The 19,696-nt window shown below is 35.5% G+C and overlaps 1 protein-coding gene across 1 annotated transcript; it reads right to left on the reverse strand.

The window, feature by feature from the left end:
• Nucleotides 1-987: 987 nt before the first annotated feature.
• Nucleotides 988-19,073, reverse strand: LOC132718400 (mucin-5AC-like). Its single transcript, XM_060702094.1, has 3 exons — nt 18,594-19,073; nt 6,972-7,127; nt 988-6,393 (listed from the first exon to the last, which is right to left on the reverse strand). Exons 1-3 carry the CDS (start codon nt 18,702-18,704, stop codon nt 2,494-2,496), a joined length of 4,167 nt encoding a protein of 1,388 aa, XP_060558077.1. The 5' UTR covers nt 18,705-19,073; the 3' UTR covers nt 988-2,493.
• Nucleotides 19,074-19,696: the final 623 nt, after the last annotated feature.

The raw sequence follows: 19,696 nt of genomic DNA on the forward strand, positions 1-19,696 counted from the left end.
TCAAGATTTGTTTTTGTTTTTATTTACTTTAAATCACAAACAGGAAACTTTTAAATAATGAAAATCATTTGGGATAAATGTGTTGATGATTTAATGCACTAAAAAATGCATCGAAAATTAAAGGGACTAGATATATATTTTTGGACTTCATATTTTCAAGAATAATCAATTTATTGTGCAACAATGATCTAATATGAAAATGTTTAAACGCCTTTAATTCAAATCGTGCCAAGCATTGCGCCAAATACCGATTTTCAATTTAATTTCGAGTATATTTCCTTATCTTTTACATTTTTTTTAAATTTCGTTTAAAGTGATCCTAGGTTTATTAAGGCTTATAGATCTAAAATAATTCCTTTAACATACAAAGGAAAGAATTTCAATAAACACAAAGACGATTAATTAAAATCAACATCATTTATTTAACAATTAACAAACAATTAAAATACAATATAAATTTGAAATAAATACATTCAACAGTAAGTAAGGTCGGCACAATTTACATAATCTTTTCTGAACGAAAAAAAAAAACGAAAACGGAAATAATTGAAGCAGGCACGCTATTGCGTCGCTGAATTTATAATTAGTACAGATGACTTAAAAGAAATTAAGACATATAACAAACATGCCAAACAATTTTGATTGGCACAACAACAAAATCAATAACGACAATGCATAACGAAAATGAAAATAATGCATTGTCCGCCATATTATTTGCGCCGCCAAAAAAATAAAATGAAATGATGCGCATGCGCTCTACGAATAAAACTTATATACTTCTAGGACTTATATATATTGCAAAATTTAGTTTCAAAAATTTGCGAAATCAGTTTAATTTATGATGCATATTTTGAATTATATTTTGTTAATAAGCAATTACTTCTTGCTAAATGAACTGATATCGAAAAGTAAAACTTGAACAGTTGTATAGTTTTATTATCATTGGATAATCGCGTAGATGATACTATATTCTAAATACACGGCTACTGTTAATTTAATTAATTATATCATATTTTCTCTCGGATTAAGGAATTGCGCTGTATTATGAAATAGTAATACAGATTCTGACAGGTTACATGGCGGTGTGAAAACGATTGTTTGCGATATTTCAATAATTCGACTCAAATGAGTGTATTTGCGTAAAACAAATAACAAGATTATAGCCATAGCAATCGAATTTGTCCCTGCTTTTTTTCATTAAAGAATAATGTTTTTTTTTATTAAGTTAAATAGATCTCTACACAGTTAATTGTCAGTTTTATCAATTGGACAATGCAAATATACCAAAGTGCAAAAGTTATCAGCACACACCATGTCTTGCACTAAATAAATAAATAAATACATCGTATGTTTACATTATAATCATTTCATGATAGCTCTATTACTACAAAAACTAATTAAATATTTAAGCTACGTCCAGCGATTTTGGTCCCTGTGGTCTGTAAAAAAATTACAACAACAACAACCAAACATATTCCTTTGAAAAGCTTTAACCGTATCACCCAACATCCAAGCAAATTTATTGTTGGTTTGATTACTATGCACATTTTACAAAAAAACGCAAATGATATAACATTTTTAACAAAAATAATATTGACGTCATAACAATTACGTCATGTTTTTGCTGTTTTTTACTATAATCGTGTCTAGTTTTACAACGACCAAAATTGCTGGATTGTAACTCATTCTTAGTTTCTATTATCTTTTTTGTATTTTTCCTTTATATTTTCACTATTTCCTCTTGTTTTATACCAAACCCCTCGCAGCGGTTACGTCACGCTTTTCCTACTGATCAGGGGAAGTAACCGCTGCAAGGAGTTTGGTTTTATGCAAAAAATCACCATGTTTAAACAGGTAAAATTTCAACTTTAATCTAAGATTCCTAATTTATAAATAATTAACGACAATTACGTTGTCCCTTGCAATAAATAAATAATAATAGATAAATAAATAAAAGATGTGAACAACATTTCAAAATTACACAGTCACGATGCAAATACAAGTTGTAAAAAATACCTTACTTAAACACACAAAAAATTACATCTTTGCCATTTGACATCTCTGAATGGTATGCTAGCAATGTAAAATGTCATATTGACATTTCCTTCTAGACTCTGACGTCATCTTATATCATTTTAAAAAACCTTTTAATGATAATATAAATATACCTGAACAAATTTAATCAGTACTTGTATCCAAGAACTTTCACATAAATTCCGAAATATTTTGCTGTAACACACTACGTTCCCTATATTCTTACGACGTTGCAACTTTTACCCTTGTTTTCTATATGTCAGATCACCCCGCTCTGAATTCAGTAGAACGCCATGACGTGTTTGTTCCTCTGACCGGAAGTCATTTTGTTGAACAATTCAGGTGTGAAACGTACAAAACAGACATCTAGCGTTTGTGTAAACTTTCCACCTATCACCGATTTCAAGTCACAAAATTTGTGTGTGTAAATTTATTGCAATGTTTTCAGTCATAATACTTTTAATCAGCAGCTTCATTTTCTTCACCACCGGAACCACCTGAACCCCCACCCCAATTAAACCTGAATCTGCTGAGGCGAGAGTCACCACCGAAACGGTTCCCGAATGAGTTCATTTGCCAAGGATTGTTCCACATATTCCAACCGGGGTTACTCCCTGATTGAGATTCTCCGCCTCCCGTAAAACGCTCACTTCTTCCCCACTTGTCTCGAAGTGGTCTCCGCTGCCATGTATTTGATCGTGCTGCATTTGACTCAGGTGTTGGAGGCGGTTTCTTAGGAGGCGGAGTTTGCAGGTGAAACTCTGTTCCTTGCCAATTGGGCGGAGCTTTAGTTCCGGATGCAGTTTGTTCAGCGACAAAAGCGTCAGCATTCGTTGAGTTGTCAGCATTTACAGCAAGCTGGTTTAAACGAGACTTGATCTCAGATGCCCATGCTATTTCGTTTAATTCAGAAACGTGTTGGCCTATTTTCTTCGCATCGGATGAATGTTGATCTATAGGGTTTAACCTGAAATCACTTTGTGGCGAAGGTGAGTTTCCGTCCCATGGTACCGCCCACCATGGATTTAAAGTTGTTGTTGGGGCCATAGTTGTTGTTCCGTCTTCAGCTTCCCATTCTTCTTCTTCTTCTTCAGGCGGTTCTTCAGTTGTAACCGGGTTTTGTGTTGTTCTTCCCCACCGAGAAGAATCGAAAGAATTAAGTACTTGCCTCCTCTGTGCAGGGGTTAACGGTATTGCAGACGGAGACATTTGTGTTGGAGGAAGGTTACATCCACATGTACATACTGTACTTATACATCCTCGCTTAAAACACATGCCTATGCACCAAGCTCCAATCGTTTCCATTGCTTGAAACATGTCTTTTCCCTTACACTGGAAGTTTGGAGATCCAGGTCTGCACGTGTCTGGCACAGAAGCAAACGTAGGCGCAGGTGTTAACATTATAGGAGTAGGCGTAGTAGGAGCCAAAGTAACTGGTGCCGTTGTTGTTGTTGTCTCCGTCTTTGTTGGAGCATTTTGAATAGATACAATGTTTTTTATCTTTTCTAAAAGAGCCTGAACAGCAATATCATCCGACTTGCCTTGACTTTGTTCTACTTTTAAGGGACTAGTTTTGTTACCTTTAGATCCCGATTCGTTTGTAATGGGAACAATTTTCTTTACTGACAAACCACCTAAATCATTGCTCGACATGTATGGTGCAAGGGCTATATCCTCCACCAGGGGGTTTGTTCCTGTATGCGGAAAAGAATCTGACAAAATGACGTCGTTCAGATTTAATTGTCCACTGTTACCTGTTTGCGCAAGATCTTGAGCTAACACTTGACTTTGTAGGATACTTCTAATTGTAGGGTGAGATACTAATCTTGCAAGGGCGATTTCTGTAGCGGTAAGCGGCAAATTAGTTCCAATGACTGGATTTATTACACTTGGACGTAGAGCAGGAAACGTTGGTTGAACTTCTGGAAGAAGTTTGTCTCTCAATGCTCCGATTGGATTTTTCTTGTGTGTTTGCAATGGTTGTACAGGCAAAATTGGTGTAGCGCTAACTAGAGTGTTCTTTGCATTTGTTTTTGATATTTGCTGTTTGTTATTAACTTTTGGTATACGCTTTCTGCCACTTCTTTGAACAAGGAGAGATACTATTCTTTCGGCGATAGATTTGATGACATTTTTTGGAGTTGTTGGTGCTTCTGTTGGAGGTAAAGGCGTTGTTGTAGTTGTAGTAGTGGTGGTGGTGGTTGTTGTAGTGGTGGGTGGTAAATCTTCCCATTCGATTTCTTCCTCTTCCTCGCCAGTAGCTGCGACATCTGGCACTACAGACGAGAGCAGACTAACAAGTTCTGTAACCGTTTTTACTACTTCTGTGGGATCCGGAGAATCTGGTTGTTCTCTGTTGAGAAACATTTGACTTAACCACGAATTTCCCGGATAAAAATGCGAAGCCGTATTTCCCAAGGGTACCATTGACTGAGCCGTATTTGGAACGTGTACATTTGACTGAACCATATTTGGCACTTGCAAATTTGACTGAACCGTATGTAAATTTGACTGAACCGTATTTGGCACTTGCAAATTTGACTGAACCGTATTTGGCACTTGCAAATTTGACTGAACCGTATGTACATTTGACTGAATCGTATTTGGCGCTTGCAAATTTGACTGACCTGTATGTACATTTGAAGGAACCGTATTTGGCAAGTGCAAACTTGCTTGAACCGTATTTTGAATGGGCACATTTGATTGAAGTGTGTTCACATTTGACTGAACCGCGTTTGGGACATGCACATTTGACTGAACCGTGTTTGGGAAATGCACATTTGACTGAACCGTGTTGTTTGGCACGTGCAAATTAGCTGATTGAACTGTATGTGGTGCGTGAATGTTGGACAGAACAGTACTTGGCACATGTACATTTGACTGGTGGATCTTATTTGGCACTTGCACATTAGCTGTTTGAAGATTTTGTGGTGCATTGATATTTGACTGAACTGTATTTTGCACGTGCACATTTGACAGAACTGTATTTGGTACATGCACATTTGACAGAACGGTATTTGGCACGTGTCCTTTTGATTGGACTGTATTTAGCACTGGCACATTTGATTGAACCGGGTGCACATTTGACTGGACCGTATTTTGCAAGTGCTTATTTGATTGGACTGTATTTGGTACCTGCACATTTGACCGATTCGTTTGAACATTTGACTGAACCGTATTTGGCATGTGATTTGTGCCAGGCAAGACAACGCTTGTTTGTATTGCACCTGGTCCAAGAAGATTTGACTGTACTAAATCTGAGGTGGGTGGAAAATGTTGGACTATTTTCGACCCTAACAGGTTTGCATTAACCGCTTTGGGCTCAAGAATATTATTTGGACTATTTTTTGTGGAAACTCTCTGCTGCCGACCCACGTGTTGAACAGGCACTACGTTTTGTTCTGTTTGTACAGCACGCGGACCAGTTTGTATGTTCGTTACAGCAGGAACAACGATACTTCTTACTGGAACTACTTTTAAGATTGTGTCTCCATTTGGCAATTCGGTTCTTCGCAGAACTTTGACGGGACCATTGCTTGTACCATGTTCTGGTACAACAGACGGAAAAGGCATTAAAACTTTCTGCAAACTTCTACCACTTTGTCCGTTCTCTAAGCGTCGCACTGGAGTATCTTTTGTAGGTTCAACCGGAAGTCGCTGTACAGGTGCATCTAACGAGTTGACGATAATGTTTCGATCTTGCACTGAGTTACCCCTGTCTCTGGTTTGATAAACGATTGGTCGATCGGGGAAACTCTGACGAGTTGGGCGAACTCGGCGAGTGGTCACGTGACCGGAACTAGAACTATGAGCAAACGGATAATACTTTCTGTTTCCTACTCTATCGCTTTTAGCGGAAAGTTGTCTTAAATAATTGGAACTAAAAGGTTTAAAATGTCTTAGCGAATTTCTCCTTGTATATTCAGTTGTTTGAACAAGTGGTGACTGATGTGGAGAAACAATTCTTCTGTTTAATAAGGGAGAGTACCCAGTAATTTGTCCACCATTTCCAACGGTATCCCTATTGATATCTACAATACTGGTCCGACCACGTGGTCTTACATAATTATTTCTACGCCTCGTTTTCACAACAGCTGTTCTTGGATTCTGCGCACCTGCAGTTCTTTGATTATTATAATCTATTATATCACTGTTAGAATGTCTGATGTGGTTGTGACGCCCAAGAATATCACTATTAGCACTATTTCCCGTTCTAAAATTTTGCAGACCTGAATCACGTCCGGTTACAGTACGGCTATCATGGGCAGTTCTCCCACTTCCTGTACCACGATACATTTCCTGCTGGAGATGAGCATTATGTCTATCTATTTTGGTTTCGATGTGAGCACGTTGCTGTCTCTGAAAGAGAAAAGAATGCACGCACTGGTTAACAAATGCCTACGGAAGTCCATTAGGGCCATCGGTATATTAGCCTTTGAATAAAAAATCATAGAACTGAAAAATCGAAATGAATAAAACACGAAAGTACCATGAATGAAATGCCAGAACACAATAAGAAAACGCAAGAATATATATTTTTACAGCTTTCTTATGATTCTGTTTACGCTTTTACGAGATAATGTACATGTACTTAATAGGTACCTGCAGGTTTGTAGCTTGAAAGAATGGTCTTTGAATAAAAAAAACTTACTATAACGGAATTACTATAAGTATTCATTATGTTACTTAAATTCAATTTTTTACTTACTTTCTCCGTATCATTTTGAATTCATTCTCTCCTGTAGTCATAATGAAAACTATGAAAAACATTTTAAACATCAAAATTAAAACTTTATACATACACCAAATTTATATGTTTCACTTTTTTAGATAGGAATACCATTTAATGCTATACAGAAATTAGTACGCGATTTAATGAAAGAAATATATATATTTGTGAAGTCAGTTTCAATTTAAAGTAGTTGATAAATTATTACCAAATAATCTAATCTTTGTATACGATTATTCACTGTATTGACATTGTCATGTCTCCTTCTTGTCCTAAACGTCCGATCACGTCCGATTGTTTGTTCCGGTCTGTACTGGTTCCTTGCCTGATAGTCGACGTATCCAGGGCGATGCAAACCGGCCCTCTGAAATGATCAAATATAAAATTCCATTGATGGTATATAACGGAGAAACCTAAAAATATTTTACCTATACTTATGTTATTACTGCTTAATAACTAATGCAAAAAAATAAAAAAACACTTCCGGTCGCTTTAAAACTTCCGGTAAAAATCTTCCAGGGACTGTCCACATATGACTGCCTTACATTTCAAATCTATCAAGACCAGATCCTGCTCGTCCACGAAATAAACCATGTAAACGCGGGGTTAGAATCATTCTGACCATGAAATTGTATTAAATAAAGGCTTATTATAACAGGTCTGACCAGGTTCCCGCTCGTGAATGAAATAAAGGTCGATTACTATAGGTCTGACCAGGTGCACGCTCATTCACGAAATTAGGTCGGTAACATTAGTTCGGATCGGCAACCCGCTAGTGCAGGAAATAATAAAATGGTCGGGGAAACAGGGATTTTTACATCAGTGTGTCGGTGTGACATTAAATCAACTAGATAAAAAAGACAAAAGTTAATTGTTTTCTTGTGACATTTATCTGATATCAATGCATCGATTAGGAATCATTATACTAACTGTTTCAGCATTTTCGTGCAGATATAATCCATCAAATTCAATTGATAACTCATAACGTCTAATTTGATGGATTGTGCAGCTTCCGGTTTCAAAAGTTTGGAAATTATCTGCCATAAGCTTTAATTAACCCTTTCCCCCATGAGCATATCGTGAAAAATGGCCATTTTAACTGAAAAGCCTCCTCTTACAAGTTCAAACTGCTATGAAACTATGAAAAATGCTTCAATACTAATCAAACTTGGCACAAATGTTGACTGGACCATTGCCTTTGTAACGACATGCTCAGTCTTAAATTTCCTGTTACCATGGCAACGAGGGGACATCTCAAAATTGCCAAAAATCACTATTTTGCCTCGATTTTTTCCATCAAAATTTATTTCAAAGTGCTGCAACTTCTCAATGGATTGAGATAGAGTCAAAGGCTTTTCAGCGTTGGTTACACGTTACTTTATGATCAACCTGGGGTCATTTTAAGCCTCTCACAAGTCCAAAATTTTCTTGGTGATGAGGGGGACTCCGCCCCCCTTCAAACCCCCCAAACAGAAGGGGGCACATCCCCCTTCTGGCAACCCCCTGATGTATTATTTGGATGGGGGACGGCGCCGAAAAAATGGTCACTTTTTTAACAACATTTCTCAAACGCAAAAACAGTGTTGTGGGTCTAAATAGGACATTTTTTCACTGTTTGAGGCCTCAAAAGGGGGGGGGGCAAAAAGCCGTCGAAACACGCTTATATAAGGGAAAAGGTTAAGTGATCAGTAATTTTTTTTATTGTAATTGGGCAATCGGCATGTTTGGCAATCGGCATGCATATGTTTTTCCCAATTAATATATAAATTGACTTGGACATGACATGTATTTTGCACAATGAAAATAGTGACCAACCCAAGCGATACAGAACCATTACTCAATAAAACTGGGCAAATACGATATTTATAAAGATTCCCATGAAACACTTTAATCTTTAAACGGGTTAATATTTCTCAAAGAATCTTTCTTTTTATCCTAGTACTTTCGATATTTCGGCATTGCGCGGCTTGAACCTACAGCAGTGAGAGGCAAGCGGTTTGAAATAAGAGGTGCAGAAAGAAAATATTCAAAACGAGCGTTTAGAAAAAAAAAATTGGAGTTTTTGAATTGAGTGAAGTCATTTAAACAGTCATTTAAAAAGTGATTTAAAAGACAAATTGAAGCAAAATATGTCATTCCACTATGTAATTACTTAGTTTTGCGTAAAAATAAATACATTAGAGAAAAAAATAGCGTATATATTATGTGTTACTAAATGGTCGTACTTTGCACTGTGCACGTGCCTGACTGGAATGTTGCACAAAAGTAAAAGTATATAGAGCAAGATCCTAGAAACTGCACAAAGATACAAAGAGTGGGGTCAGTAATGTTTGTTTGAAAAACAATGCCACAATGAGCTAAATCTGTGATAATGCATTCATAACTCCATGAAATGAATTCGCCGTTAAGAACTATTTTTATGGTGTAGCCTCACTAACATGGTTGTAAACAGGCGATCGATTGTACCTTCTTGAAACCAATCGCTCAAAAATCTTACAGTACAATCTACATATTTAAAAGCGGTTAAAATATTGTAAAGGTGTAACTAAAATAAAATTTCAATCGTTAACAACTGTCATTTTTATTCACCATACTTAATCTTTTAACCTTTACTATTTTTTCATGGATGCATACATTATTGCATTTGATAAAGACGCCATTGCCCCGAAGTAACATATTTGACAATTTTATAATTGATGACCCTCAATTGGTGACCCGGTCACGCGTTTAACATCCCGTTTTTAATTGCACCATTCAAATATGAACATATAAATGATTCACCCACTGCAATTCACCCACTTGTCATTAAAATATACAAGTATGCATATTGTATAAGTGGCGTTAATTAAAAGCGTATGGGCATGAATACAGAATGGAGAAGAAAAATATATGTCGATAATTCACTGTTCCTTTATCAATCGCAACTACTCGGCCCTTTCCGTCAGTCTTTATGGATAATAGCCGAGGCAGTTCCGAATGTTTCTTTATAGGACCTTAAATGAGGTTAAAGAGGTTTCATTGAGCCCAAAGAGGTTAAAAACATAAAAATTGAAATTCTTACATAAATCATACGAATCACTTAAAGTGGAAAACTATGCAAAGGATAACAAAGAAGTATACTCCAAATTGAATTTGAATATCTATTTGTGTGCGGTTCTTGGTCCGATTTGAGTGAAAAGCATTGAAACGCTTTTCGTTTTTTTTTCATTTTTTGGGTCATTTTGCACAATAAAATTTATTATTAGTCTGGATAAACAGACTGAAAGCAAATCTAAATTTTTTGCACACAAGTTGCTGGTCCACACCTACATCAAATGGTACAAAAATCTCGGGGAAAAATATTTCAGTCCCGTCAAGTAAAAAAACCAACTCAGGAGAGTCCTTTTATAATCCTATCAACATAAAATTTGAATTCTTACATAGATCAAGTGAAGCACAAATATTAGAGACATCTATAAAAGGATAATAAACAAATGTACTAAAAATTAAATTGAATATCAATTTTTTTGTGCGATTCATGCCCGATTTTTTTCTTTTGGAACCAAGGGTCTTCAATGTTAAAGCAGCACGCCTCCAGATTTATGTTAATTTCAATGAACATTTTGGAAATGTATTTAAAAGTAAAATATTGTGAGGTAAAAAAATAAAGTAATTTACATATTGTAATCGGCATTTACAATCCACGAAAATTAACAAAAAGTGGTCAAGATATGCAAAAACAACCCTTACTGTGTTAGTAACGCAGTAGAAATATAGTGTTTAAATACTGCAAAATCAGTTTTAAACCATACATAACATGTAAAATATAACTTTGATCTTGAATGTTTTAATCTTTCTGAAAAGTTTAGTGCATTTTTCTCAATATTGATTTTCTTGAAATATTTTGACTCATCTGGAGGCGTGCAATAAGCACAGGTCATTTATATCAATAACAGTCCAAATGTTACAGCCGCAAGATGACAAGCCAAAGGAACGTGTCCATTGGTTACAGCAGACTTGTTGTTTTTACAAGGTTATTTGTGTTTTTGAATGTTTAATGAGCTATTGGAAATAAAAGTTATGAAACTCGGTGAATGATACTTTGTATAAAAGTCACATTGTACTTATATCTGTCGACATTGCACCAAAGGTAAAAACACCGCACTTGTCAAATACGGACAGGTTTTATCACTGCGGTGACGATAAAAACTGTACAGTCGGTAAGAGCACAATAAAATCAGTCTAATCATGGTTTTGGACATTTAAACTGCACTTGCAATTAAAACTTCGACGTGTATTTACAGATGTTTGAAGTACAGAGTGTGCTTGTGTTTACTTTCGCTACGTCAAAGTCGTACGTACGTGCACGTAATTTCCCGTTCTCGTATACGCCGTAACAATGAGTTAACTCAAATTTCAGTGGCCCAACGTTACAACTAACATACGTTACGTTATAGTTTTAAGGGCACATATTTTCCTAGTTCAAGTAATACATGTATACGTTATGTTTAACTATAGGAGTTACTCCGATTTCATTGGTCCAGTTCACGGTGTTTATCTTACGTAAGAACATGGAGTTGTGCAAAAAGTAAGGGTCTGTGCATATATATCGCCGAAACGGTCCAGTAAAGTTTTAGGACAAATTAATTAAATTTGAATTTCAAAAATGAATTGATTAAGCGTTACGGGATATGTACAGTGAAATATGTTTTTGTACCACAAAAAGAGAAATCTGTACAACTGAAGCTCTATCGTCATTAGTTATTACCAATATGAGTTGGGTTGTGTTTTGTTATTGTTTTTTTTTTCAGTTGTAAATTGTAAATGTACGTTAAATGTCCATTAAGTCTCAAAACTGCTATCATTTTTAGTTCTCAAAAACGTTTTTGTTGTTGTTGTTGTTGTTGCTGCTGATGTTGTTGTCCTGTTACATTTTCCATATATAATACAATCATACGTTCTCATTAACCATATAAATGAACATTTTTTCATTTCGCACAAAAAGAATAACTAATCTGGAAAAACGGAGTGAGCGAACAAACTGAAATTCTGCACACAAGTTATTAGTGCATAAGACCAGCATCAAATGGAGCATGAAGCTCAACATATTATTTTAGTCCCATCATGTCGAAAAAACTTAGCGGAGTCCCTTTAAACCAATATAAATGACAATATGTCAGAAAGTATCAGAATAAGAAAACGTGATGTCCGAATTAACAAACAATTTCAATCAATTAATTATACATGAAAATTTCCGTAACATAACGTAACGTCTGTATATTTTGCACGTAGGAGTAGTACATTTTTGTAAGTGCATTGTTTATTCATGAATATTCATGCAAAAAGTGTGTCATTCTGTGTTAAAAAAACGCCCAAAGGTATAGCTCACATTACCATAATGTGTTCTAATATATTAACACGCATTGAAAGTCTGTTTGTTAGTCAATCGCAACTTTTCGGGCTTTTCCGGCAAACTTCGGAATCAGCCGACTGAAATCAACGTTAGACAACAAATTTCACTCATTTTCTTACATTAAGTTTATATACATGTAGTCATTTCCAAATATTTTACTCAGCCAATACAAATCAGCAAGCGATGAATATTTTGCTAGTTTTCTTATAGCCAAAAAATAGAACGTTTTAAATTCTTTCATAACTCAACTATTGCGTTTAATATACAAAATAATGCTATCGATAATGTATAAATATACTCGGTATCAACTTGATTTTTGACTCATTTTTGTGCGTTTTTGCGGCCAATTTGTGTAAAAAGCGTTGCAACGCTTTTCAATCTAGGGTCAATTTCCGCAATAAAATTGATTATTCCTGGAAAGCGGATTGAGCAAATTATCTGAAAGTTTGTACATAAGTTATTGGTTCAGACTTAAATACAGATATATTAAAATCTTGGAAAAATATTTTCGGTCAAAACCCGTCAGTGGAGTCCTTTTAAGAAGCAAATATAGAAAACAAAACTATGTAAACTTAAAGAATCCAGGAAAAATTTGGAGTGCATTACGAGGACTTTTTTACAAGTCAAAATTTCACATGTGTCGAAATACTAATTAATATTTCTTGGAACCTTATCTACATGACACGAACAGTTTAAATATATTTATAAAAGTTCAACTGTGACGGATTAAAGTTCAACTGTGACGGGAATAGTTCTTACAACTTTTACTGATCACGCCCGAGTCCAATTTTCAGAAAAGCCCTTGGTGACATTCGAGCATACATTGTTGAGGGCCAAGACTAGTGGAACAACTTATTTATTTGGCTGTCCTCCCTCAAAACGAGAAAATGAAAGACATACTTTGTGCTGATAACATTTCAAGTGCGTTGATAAAATGATACACCAGAAGATTTTGACAGTGCATTTATTGACAATAACGACTTCTATAACTTGAAACTCGTGCAGTATGAAAGAAGATATGCGGCACATGGTGTAAAAAACCCTGCGAAGGGTGTATAAACTCTGAAGTAAGATTTAACGGCTTAAACCCTGGGCCTTGCATTTGCACTATCGGCTTTCAATTAAATCTTAGTACGATTTTTTTATTATTAACATTTGCATTTGACTTTACCATTTTCCATTTTTATTTCCTCACTTTGCAAGGCATTTTTTTCATTATAGTAATAATAAGGGTTTTTAAACCGTAATAGTAACATACAATTGTCCATACACCGTAGTCGTACAGGCATAACAAACGTACTACTAGTGTGTAGAAAAATAACTATCCATATTTTTCATGCATAAAGTACTGTCAAATTAATGAGATATAGTCAAATTAACGATAACATGAAAATAAATCATGTAAAAGTCATTATTATCCATCAATGCTTACTTTAAATTTAACTTAAAAAAGTAAACACTTCCGCCATACTCAGTAGAATGGTCGCCGTAGTTTTCCCGTTCTCTATATATGTATTGGTCAGTTGGCGTGGAAATAAATAAACAATAACTTTCTTCATTGAAGAGCATACATTAAAGGGACTCCACTGGGTTTTTTTTACATAAAGGGACTGGACATATTTTTTAAAACTTGAGTATCATTTGATATAGGTCTGGGCTAATTACTTTTGTGCAAAATTTCAGATCATTCTTCTCTCTCTGTTTTCCGGGAGTAATGATTTTTATTGTACAAAATGACCAAAAATGAAAGCGTGCAACGCATTTCACTCAAATCACAAATCAATTTTCCATGTAAGTCTGCGTTTATTTTACATAATCTTTTGCAGACTTTTCCATTTTAGGTGGATCGTTTTAGATAATTATGTAAGTATTTCAAAATTCACGTTTCTTTTTTTTAGATGTTTTTCTCATAGGTTGAAGATTGAAGAAGGAAGAGCCCGTCCGGTAGGCTCATTAGGGAGAGCATTAGATTTGTAATCAAGTGGTCGCCGGTTCGATCCTCAGTCGAGGGAAATTACTGGTAGGTTATCCAGGAAACCAGGTCAAGTGGACCAATCACGGAGAAATGACCAAAAATGTGTTAACATTGGGCCATTGCACCAAACAAAGAAACGAAGAAGGAGAAAAAACGAAGATACTGGAAGATTTACCTACAACTTTTTTGTGTATCATGCAATGTAACTGCTGTGGAAAATGAATACCATTTTTATTGTTTCACCGTATTACATTTTCTTAGAAGAGAAGATCTACAGAAATATTTTAAACTGATAACGAATAACGCAAAAGAAGTTCCCGTTTCATGCATTATTTCAGGCAAGAACGAACACCTTTTTAGAACAAGCTAGCTGGATAGCTTCCTCGACTGAAAGAATCAAAAGTCCCTGCTGCCGGGATTCGAATCCAAAGCGGTAAGGGCAAATAATGTTAATAAACATCATGAATATTGAATCGCCGGATTTTATTTTTATAGCAGCACGCCACCGTGTCTGTACTTTTTTTAGGAACGTGATTTTAAAGGCACGTTAAGCCTCAGAAATGAATAAATATTTCTTTGTGTAGAAAGTGCAAACGTGAGACGCATATAGCCATAAGAAAATAGCACTGAGGTATCTGCATTTAAAAATACCTAAAAGAGTTTTTTTTTTGTTTTTTTTTTCTTAAATTCAGTTTCAGTGGCAATTAACTCAAGTAAGATGGTGACCTTTTTGCGTTAGTAAAGGAGCAGAAATATGGTGATAAAAACAATAAGTCCAAATGTACAGAAATAGGCCTTTTTGCGTTTGTAACGTTGTAGAATATGGTGATGAAAATAGTTCAAAAAAACGCACCAATTTATAGCCTTCAGCCTTTACTTAATCGGTACAAGGGTAGAAATGAAGTCAATAAATATAGTAAATGATGTCAGATTTCGCACAATTCATGTTATTCGTAACACTCGGATAGATAATACAGTGTAACCTCGACAGAGAGGCCTTCTATAGATCAATATCCTCTTTAATATAACAACAATAGCAATTTGTCAGCACTCAACATGCACGTAACACTTCACAATAAACCGTATCTCTCTAGAGCAACACTTCTCGTAAACAATCAAGTTATTTGTCTCTCCTGTAAGAGTGTTGGTCTGCAAAATGTGTACTGTATTTGTAATTTATAACAGTGTACATTTCTTTTATTAAGATATTTTTTCTAAAGATTGATATTTTGAAGAAAAAAAATCATTTCTTATCTGGAGTGACGTGCAGCTTTAACATTAAGTATGTGGACTTGCCGACATGCAGCTTTAATATTAACGGTATAGACTTATCGACATGCAGCTTTAATATTAACAGTGTGGACTTGTTGACATGCAGCTTTAATATTAACAGTGTGGACTTGCCGACATGCAGCTTTAATATTAACAGTGTGGACTTGCCGACATGCAGCTTTAATATTTACAGTGTGGACTTGCCGACATGCAGCTTTAATATTTACAGTGTGGACTTGTTGACATGCAGCTTTAATATTAACAGTGTGGACTTGTTGACATGCAGCTTTAATATTAACAGTGTGGACTTGTTGACATGCAGCTTTAATATTAACAGTGTGGACTTGTTGACATGCAGCTTTAATATTAACAGTGTGGACTTGTTGACATGCAGCTTTAATATTAACAGTGTGGACTTGTTGACATGCAGCTTTAATATTAACAGTGTGGACTTGCCGACATGCAGCTTTAATATTAACAGTGTGGACTTGCCGACATGCAGCTTTAATATTAACAGTGTGGACTTGTTGACATGCAGCTTTAATATTAACAGTGTGGACTTGCCGACATGCAGCTTTAATATTAACAGTGTGGACTTGTTGACATGCAGCTTTAATATTAACAGTGTGGACTTGCCGACATGCAGCTTTAATATTAACAGTGTGGACTTGCCGACATGCAGCTTTAATATTAACAGTGTGGACTTGCCGACATGCAGCTTTAATATTAACAGTGTGGACTTGTTGACATGCAGCTTTAATATTAACAGTGTGGACTTGCCGACATGCAGCTTTAATATTTACAGTGTGGACTTGCCGACATGCAGCTTTAATATTTACAGTGTGGACTTGCCGACATGCAGCTTTAATATTAACAGTGTGGACTTGCCGACATGCAGCTTTAATATTAACAGTGTGGACTTGTTGACATGCAGCTTTAATATTAACAGTGTGGACTTGTTGACATGCAGCTTTAATATTAACAGTGTGGACTTGCCGACATGCAGCTTTAATATTAACAGTGTGGACTTGCCGACATGCAGCTTTAATATTAACAGTGTGGACTTGTTGACATGCAGCTTTAATATTAACAGTGTGGACTTGTTGACATGCAGCTTTAATATTAACAGTGTGGACTTGCCGACATGCAGCTTTAATATTAACAGTGTGGACTTGCCGACATGCAGCTTTAATATTAACAGTGTGGACTTGTTGACATGCAGCTTTAATATTAACAGTGTGGACTTGTTGACATGCAGCTTTAATATTAACAGTGTGGACTTGCCGACATGCAGCTTTAATATTAACAGTGTGGACTTGTTGACATGCAGCTTTAATATTAACAGTGTGGACTTGTTGACATGCAGCTTTAATATTAACAGTGTGGACTTGCCGACATGCAGCTTTAATATTTACAGTGTGGACTTGCCGACATGCAGCTTTAATATTAACAGTGTGGACTTGCCGACATGCAGCTTTAATATTAACAGTGTGGACTTGCCGACATGCAGCTTTAATATTAACAGTGTGGACTTGTTGACATGCAGCTTTAATATTAACAGTGTGGACTTGCCGACATGCAGCTTTAATATTAACAGTGTGGACTTGCCGACATGCAGCTTTAATGTTAACAGTGTGGACTTGCCGACATGCAGCTTTAATATTAACAGTGTGGACTTGTTGACATGCAGCTTTAATATTAACAGTGTGGACTTGTTGACATGCAGCTTTAATATTAACAGTGTGGACTTGCCGACATGCAGCTTTAATATTAACAGTGTGGACTTGTTGACATGCAGCTTTAATATTAACAGTGTGGACTTGCCGACATGCAGCTTTAATATTAACAGTGTGGACTTGTTGACATGCAGCTTTAATATTAACAGTGTGGACTTGTTGACATGCAGCTTTAATATTAACAGTGTGGACTTGCCGACATGCAGCTTTAATATTTACAGTGTGGACTTGCCGACATGCAGCTTTAATATTAACAGTGTGGACTTGTTGACATGCAGCTTTAATATTAACAGTGTGGACTTGCCGACATGCAGCTTTAATATTAACAGTGTGGACTTGCCGACATGCAGCTTTAATATTAACAGTGTGGACTTGCCGACATGCAGCTTTAATATTAACAGTGTGGACTTGCCGACATGCAGCTTTAATATTAACAGTGTGGACTTGCCGACATGCAGCTTTAATATTAACAGTGTGGACTTGTTGACATGCAGCTTTAATATTAACAGTGTGGACTTGTTGACATGCAGCTTTAATATTAACAGTGTGCACTTGCCTACATGCAGCTTTAATATTAACTGTGTGCACTTGCCTACATGCAGCTTTAATATTAACAGTGTGGACTTGCCGACATGCAGCTTTAATATTAACAGTGTAGACTTGCCAACATGCAGCTTTAATATTAACAGTGTGCACTTGTCGACATGCAGCTTTAATATAACCATCATTCAACTCAGACTGAAGTATCTATCACTATGCGACACCCATGCATTCATTAAGTTAGGAAACATCTACTTTATTTAACTAACGTGCATAATTCAAAATGGATGATTTTAACATCATCTTAACTTCTTTTATATAAGAGCAAATTATTTGTAAACAAAACAAACAACATTGAAAACCAACCTCATTCCGTCAGAAACAAGTTTTCGATAATTGCATTATCATTTGAAAACATTGAAAACCAATCTCATTTCCTTCGAAAACAAATTTTCGATAATTGCATATGTAAGTTATCTTCAAACTAAAAGAGACGCAAATTGATAAAATATGGGCGGAGAAGATTTCAAGTTGAAACTCATCTTCCTAGCAACCAATTTTTTTGATAATTGCGCATGTAAGCAATTATGCGAGACAAAATTTTTTCCTTAGAAACAAATTTTCGATAATTGCAAATGTAAGTTTTATGCTAAATAAAAGTAACACAAAATTACAAAATATGGATTGCAAGGACTCTGAATTAAATCTCAATAGCTAAGAAACCAATTTTTTTCAATACTTGCATATTATGAGGCAATTTGTCCTTAGAAACAAATTTTCGATATTTGTATATTTAAGTTATCTAATTTAAGTAAATGTAAAATAACAAAACAGGATCGGAGAGAATTTCAATTTAAAACTTTTCGTTTAAGGATAATTGCATATTATATAAGTTATATAAAACAGTGGTCTTACCCGTCGGTTAAATCGCTGACCTCCCGCAAAGGTTAGAAAAAATAATAAAATTATCACAGACAAGTAAATTCCGTTGCTATAATGTCTAAGTTTCCAAGATATTTTTCCCATTTTTTTTCACTTTATTTCAGCGTTTTTGATAAACATAGTTGATAATTTTCCTTTACTCGAATACACTACGCCATTTTTTTTAACATCGAGTGCGAAACTGATGGGCTGGAGCGAAACGATTGACACCAAGTTAGACAGGCGCTTATGTAATATAACGCATAAAGCATCTGTACGCGTCAGAGTAACAAATAAGCGAGTAGGTTTGCTAAAGAGAATATTATAGTGTCAAAAATTGACAACCGCTGTCTAAATACAATCACTGAGTTACCCTATAATGTCTTTCTTTAATAGGGAAAGGGGAATTACCGTTATTAAATAAGACATAATCAAACTATTGACTGCAAAGAACATGTCGAAAAAGTGACATGTGCGTAAAAGGAACGGTGCAGAAGAATGACTTAACCACACTAAAGAATGATGTTAATGACTGTATGTATTTTAAGGAAATGAATTCTAAATTAATTACACTCAGTCACCTATCTTTTTCATATCATTTAAAGAACAGCTTTAAACAGGATTTTCATGGCACATATTAATAGCTTAAAAGGTGGGGAATTTTTTTTACATTGTTTTATTAATTCAGGAATTAACTTGAGTTTCCGCATCATTTTTTACCAAAAGTTGCAACTCATAGTTAAAGACTTTGTGGTGACAATTAAAATAATACGCAATCTTTTCACAAACATGCAAAATAAACACGTCATAAATAAGAATGCATATTTCGAAACAAAAGTCCGAATTCACGGGCAAGCACTAATTGGAAAATGAGCATTGATTATCTGCCCCTGATACTCAGCAATAAACGACCTCGTAATACGGCCAATGCAGCAAGAAGTTTATGTTTAACCTCGATTTCGAAACAATTTCTTGCCACTTATATTTATTACTTTCGAGTCCGCTTCTGGAAACAACCAGTACTGTTGTCATATGAAGAAATATGGTCATGACCCGTGTAGGGCTCAAACTAATGATCCCTGGGTTGAGAGGCAGAA

The sequence above is a fragment of the Ruditapes philippinarum genome, unplaced genomic scaffold (assembly GCF_026571515.1).
Source record: "Ruditapes philippinarum isolate M1 unplaced genomic scaffold, ASM2657151v2 ctg871_1_1_1_1, whole genome shotgun sequence".
Taxonomy (NCBI): Eukaryota; Metazoa; Mollusca; class Bivalvia; order Venerida; family Veneridae; genus Ruditapes; species Ruditapes philippinarum.